Here is a 6,317-nt window from a genome sequence, read left to right on the forward strand (position 1 = left end):
ATCCAGCTTTTCTGGGTATTTCCAATTCCGATTCTAATCTCTTTCATATTTATAATTTAATTTTATAATTCCATAAATGAGTGCTTTTACCTTAATCTTTTTGTTTGTTTATATTCTCTTTTGTAAATTGTGCTAACAGGCTAAATGTTGTATAAATATTTGAAAGTTTATTAGTTCCTGCATCAGTCAGTTCGTCGATTTCAAGATCAAATTGTGTTTAATCATAACATCCGAAATAATGGAATCAACAATAAGTGTCAGTCAAAATGGTAAACCTTTACTATCAATTGATGGTTTTACATTCGGTTTTCAAAAAATGTTGGCCAAAGATACAGTAAAACGGTGGACATGTACTAAAAAAGCCTGCAAAGCATTTTTTAAAAAACAGGGATGTGAAAATACGATAATGGAATCAATATTAGATCATAACCACGAGAAGTTGTGTGCCGAAGTTTACAATAGAAAAGCCGTAAGCAATTCAATAAAAAGAGCAGCCGTGGAAGATCTCAGCGAAAAACCAATGAAGCTCATCTGTAAAGAACTTAAGAAGACAAATATAGAGACATTTACTATCAATGATATCAATAGAGTGAGACAAAATTTGTAGTATGCTAGAACCACAAATTCTTTAATTAAACTTCCCAAAAGTATATTTGAATTTCATCAAGCTCTTGATTTATCTTCTATTATTACAAATAGAAATGAAAATTTTATAATTAAAAATGACAAAGATAATCATATTGTTATATTAACATGTTTTTCAAATCTTCGTTTTCTTTCGACTGTTTCCAATTGGTATGTTGACGGAACTTTTGAATACTGTCCCCGTTTTTTCACTCAATTATTTAGTATACATGGCTTGAAAATGAACATTATATTATTCCTCTTGTCTTTTGTTTACTTTAAGATAAAATGTCATCTTCACATTATCTCGCCTTTAAATATATCATATAAGAATGTTTTAAAATTAATTGTCCTGTTTCCCCTAAAGTAATAACTTCAGACTTTGAAATTTCCATTCATAATGGTATTCGTATGGCATTTCCTGAAGCAGATCTTCATGGATGTCGTTTTCATTTGGGTCAGGCATAGTATAGAAAGGTTCAAGCACTGGGATTAACTACAGAATACCAGAAAAAAGGTGTTGACTCAACCGAAATTACGCATTTTCTTATTTATATTTTTGGTCTTTCATTCTTACATCCTAAAGATGTTAGCGATTTTTTTGCCATAGATTTGGCAGAAATTAAACCAGTCGATGAAAGAGTCACCCAGTTTTGTGATTATCTTGTTGATAATTACATTTCTGAAAATTCGACATTTCCTCCACATCTTTGGGCTGAGCAATCTTCATCTTTACAAAGAACCACAAACCCATGCGAAAGTTTTCATTCCAAGTATAATTCTTCTTTCTACTGCCCTCATCCTAACATTAATAATTTTATTAATGTAATTTTACAATTTCAAATAAATACCTACATTAAAATGAGTTCTGTTTTGACACCAAAAAAAATTGTTGCGGAAAGTACAGCAAAAATAAATTTTCTAAATGAAAAAATTTTAGAATTAAGAGAATGTAAAATAAATAGATTAGAATTTGTCAAGGTAGTATCATATAAATTTAGGAAAAATATTTTGTAATTTTATATTTCTATACACATTTTGTAATATTTTCCAAATAAGTTTTTTTGTGATGTTATTTTAAATAAATCTATATAATACTTAAAATGTTTTTGTATTCTTTGTTAAATTATTAATAATAAAAAAATGGTTATTATAAAATATATATTATTATGGTTATAAAACTAATTATATATGTATAAGGTAGTTCAAATTTATAAATACCGCCTAGTGTCAATAATGTTTAATACATAAAGGTTGAAAATAAAATAAATTAAATAACAAAATACCAATTTTGCCAAAAATTTACAAAGGGACGAAGATGCGGTAACGTCTCACCTTCACATAAAGATTAGAAGCACGTAATTTATTTAAAACTTGGGAGGCAATTCGTATGTCACCATTTTAGCGACAGGTAAGAAATCCTATTTCGGGAGGCATTTCATATGCGGCCATGCTGTAGGTACGATGGAATACAGAAATCGGGTGCCTTTATTTATCTTATTTATTTTTGATCGCATGTAACAATACTCTTTTATGTAACTTCATTTATGTAACTAACAAAAAAATGTATACAATACCTGAACACCAGCAAATCCTTTAGGTCCCAAGAAGTTCTCGCATTCACTAGCAATAGCATCCCAGTGCCATTCAAACAGGTGTACAATGGTGTTTCTTCCTTGAGCGAAGTGATTATCTTTTTGTCCAATTACACTGGATACAGTAACGCTCAAGGCGCAAAACAATATTACAATTTTCATGTTGGCCACTCACTCGTGCCTACCCTATCAAAAAACTTCTCATAAACACGAGAACACCTATCTATTTATACAATAAAACTGCGAATTAGATCTTTATCGGCATAAAGTGTGTTGTTTTCAAGATGATTTAGATTATAGATAATTTCAAATTGAAGTTATTGAAAAATTAAAAGTATAGTTCAAAGATTCATTAGTCAGTGCTGATAGAATAAATGAGAATATTAATATACAGGGCGAGTCACCACTAACGCGAAGATTACAGCGAAACGGTAAAAGATTTGAAAAAAATTTAAATTGAATAGTTTGTAAGTTGATAAAAGCTACTATTTCAAATTATTTTGAAATATACAGGGTGTCCCAATAAATGGCGGCGTATCAAAGTTATATTTTTTCTTATGAAACACCCTGTATTTTATTGCATTTTTTAATTGTCCGCAAAAAATAAGGTATAGTTTCATAAGGCTTCCCTATAGCTACAGTCGGAAAAATGAAAGAATACCCATGAACGAACATATAAAGCACGCTGTATTTTCCTGTCACCGTGTCACAAAGAAAATTGCCCAGCGCAAGTACATGTAATAATAATTACACTAGTTTTGGTAGGGGAGCCCAAGCGGGGATTTTTGCAGTTACTCGAGCGCGTCAGATTATCATATGGGGAGAAACCTGGTACCCTGCATATGTACCTCTACCATATATTGGCTCTTAACACAGGGGAGTTCGTTAAGGGGGGCCCGAAAAAAAAATCTATCCTTAAAAAAAGTCGAAATTGTCAGATTAAGATAGGGTAAGTTGAGTACATGCAAAAGAGTGTATATTTCAAAAATCTGACGATTTGAGCCAGGCGTAAGGAAATGGGTGAGTCCCAAAATTTCACAAGAAAAAAGCGAATATTTCGCGAAATGAATGGCAGATCGAAAAACTAAAAAATATGTGCTCAATATTTTTTAAAAATCTATCGAATGATACCAAACACGACTTCCCACGGAGAGGGGTGGGGGTAAATTCAGTATTTTAAATACGAATCCCGCGATATTTCGCGAAATGAACATCAGATCGAAAAACTGTAAAATACACTTATTTAATATTTTTAAACAATATATCGAATGGCACCATACACGCCCCCCACGGAGGTGGAGTGAGGGGTTACTTTAAAATCTTAAATAGGAGCCCCTATTTTTTATTGCAGATTTAAATTCCTTACAAAAAAATAAGTAACTTTTATTCGAAACATTTTTTCGAATTATGCACAGATGGCGTTATAATCGGAAAAAACGATTGTTGGAAATGGAAAATTAAATTAAAAAATGGCAAGCGCCCACTAAAATGGAAAATGTTACTTAACTTTTTTTGGTTTTAGGACCTACTCTTCACAACCCAATAGGTCTCCAAAGCGCTCGAGTGACTGCACATTTAGCATACTTTGCTCCCCTGCCATTTACAACCAATTTGCGACTGGAATGCAATATGTTTTTTTTGTTAATTTTTGCTCTCTGAATATGATTATGATGATAAAAAGTTCCTAACACGTGAGATTTTAGAGTTATGATTTTTTCAAAAAAAAGATGAGTTATGATTACGACTTCTGAGTTATGAATATTTTACTAAATGTTTTTCAAATAGTCATTTGTAATATATCCGGAGTGATGTTATCAAATTAACATTTTTTCTAAAAATTGTGCATAATTTGACAACACTGGGATATCTATAATGTCTACGAATAACACATTAACATTTAAATAAAGAATAAACCAAAGGTAATCCTTAATCAGTAAACCTACCCATTTAAACTTATATAAGTAGTTCTAAACCGTTTTAACGACTGTTACTTCTGCATGACAAAAGTGTCTGTGTTTTCAAGGAAAAGCAAGCATAGCATTGAATATCCAGATATTATCTCAGCAATAAAGCCGGTTTTCCATGAATAAGATTTACCAGCTCCAAGACCCACGGCAAATTGGGAGGAAGATTTGGAAATGTATGGCGATAAAAGTAAACCCGATGATGTATCAGAAAAAAATGATACTTATTTTCACGAAAGCGACGAAAAGCACCTTATTGCATCCAACAAGCCGAATTACTTGATTTAGTTCGAGACCTTCACTTGTCCAAAGGACATGCTTAACTCTAGTTTCTTGATTGCAATATTGGATTTTTTTAATGGAATTTACTGGCCAGTAAAACTTATAATATTTAGGAACCGTAACCAGGAGCTATCCTAGTTTTTTACTATGCAGGATTAAATTTGTGTTCGTGTTAATCCACATAGTGTTATGGGAAAATTGGGATATGCACAAAATTGTGTACAAAAGACTTACTATAGTTTTTGTTTCTAGTTCTGAACTTATGTGTATAGAGTATAAAGGAATTTTTATATTAAGCAGCAATATTTGATGCATTCTATAACTCAAAATCTAACATTTCACCTGACAAGACAATGTACGCGTGCACGGCACCTTAAGGCCGATGTCAGATTATGCGTTTTGACCGGATGCGTTTCCGCCGCATCCGGTGAAAACGCATAGTGTAACAGCTCGGTCCGGTTGCGTTGGAAACGGATGCGTTTTGAGTCATCGGTACGCGCTTACAAACTGCACCAGACTAAACGCATAGTGTAAGAGGTCGGTCCGGTTGCGTTGGAAACGGATGCGTTTTCACCGCATCCGGTCAAAACGCATAATGTGGCATCGGCCTAAGAAGAAGATGACTCAAAATCTATACGTGGTGGAAAATTTTAGTGTTTGAATTCGCATTCAGGGCGCTTTAAACTCCACGGTACAACCATTTTAACATCTGTCGCAAAAATTTTTTGTTTATTTGTTAACTAGTGTTATTACATGTACTGGCGCTGGCCAATTTTTTGTGTGACATGGTGACAGGAAAATACAGCGCGTTTTATATGTTCGTTCATGGGTATTCTTTCATTTTTTCTGCTGTATGTACAGAGCGTTCTGAGTTATGTTGACTTTTCTTAAAATGTAAAGTTTTAAAAGAAGGCTTATTCTAAAGTTATTTAAGAAATTATAAAAACATTACTTTTACATCTAAATAGCTGGATATTGGTTGAATGTATTTCATGATTAATTATTACACATTTGTCTACAGGGTGTTTAAAATTCACAGTTTCATTATTGGAGTATTCAATGTGTTATATGATGCTTATTTTAAATGGAACACCATGCATGTTAATAAATAATTATACTTAACAAATTTACCTTTTTCGAATGGTGTATAGATGTCCTATACCTAGGTCACATAGTTTTTGCGTAATTTACAATTTATTATTTAGATTCTTAATCTGTAAATCGATTTTAAAACAAAAGATGAAGTTAATTAATGTCATTGTATGACATTCCTATTTTATGACAATACAGTCTGGTAATTATGTTATAATTACTGCATTCCATGATTGATTATTACACATTTATTTACAGGGTGTTCAAAATTTACAGTTTCGTTATTGGATTATTCAATGTAGCATAATATGATGGTTATTTTATTAGAACACCATGTATATTAATCACTGATTATACTAAACACAGGTTCCTCTTTCGAATGGTATGTAAATGTTCTATAACTAGGAGTCAGAGTGTTTGCGTTATTTATAATTTTCTTAAACGGTACATCGATTTTAAAAATATTTATATTCACTCTCAATTTTTAAACCCATCATCTTAGCATAGTTTTGTTATAGAGTGTAGTTGTAAATAAAAATATGTAGCGTTTTTCAAAAGCGTTTAAAATTATTAATTTCATAAAAATATCATCTGAAGCAGTAGGGTAGGAAGTGTAGCATTTAAAATATTTTTAATATAACCCCATTTAAAAAAATTCATCTAGGTCAATCCTGGTGACCTAGGTGGCCAAATATATGGACCGAATATATCTATCCATTTATTTCTAAATTTTATGTTGAGGTTGTTCTTAACATCACGT

The 6,317-nt window shown here is 31.7% G+C and overlaps 1 protein-coding gene across 1 annotated transcript in view; it reads right to left on the bottom strand.

Annotated features, from left to right (window-relative positions):
- LOC114328464 (alpha-amylase) overlaps positions 1–2,485 on the bottom strand; it is a 35,976-nt gene extending 33,491 nt beyond the window's left edge. The window contains exon 1 of the mRNA XM_028277323.2: positions 2,202–2,485. Coding sequence (XP_028133124.1) covers positions 2,202–2,381 — 180 coding nt within the window. The 5' untranslated portion in view covers positions 2,382–2,485. The remainder of the gene's footprint in view (positions 1–2,201) is intronic.
- Between the last annotated feature and the right edge of the window lie 3,832 nt (positions 2,486–6,317).

This window comes from Diabrotica virgifera, chromosome 5, assembly GCF_917563875.1.
Source record: "Diabrotica virgifera virgifera chromosome 5, PGI_DIABVI_V3a".
NCBI lineage: Eukaryota > Metazoa > Arthropoda > Insecta > Coleoptera > Chrysomelidae > Diabrotica > Diabrotica virgifera.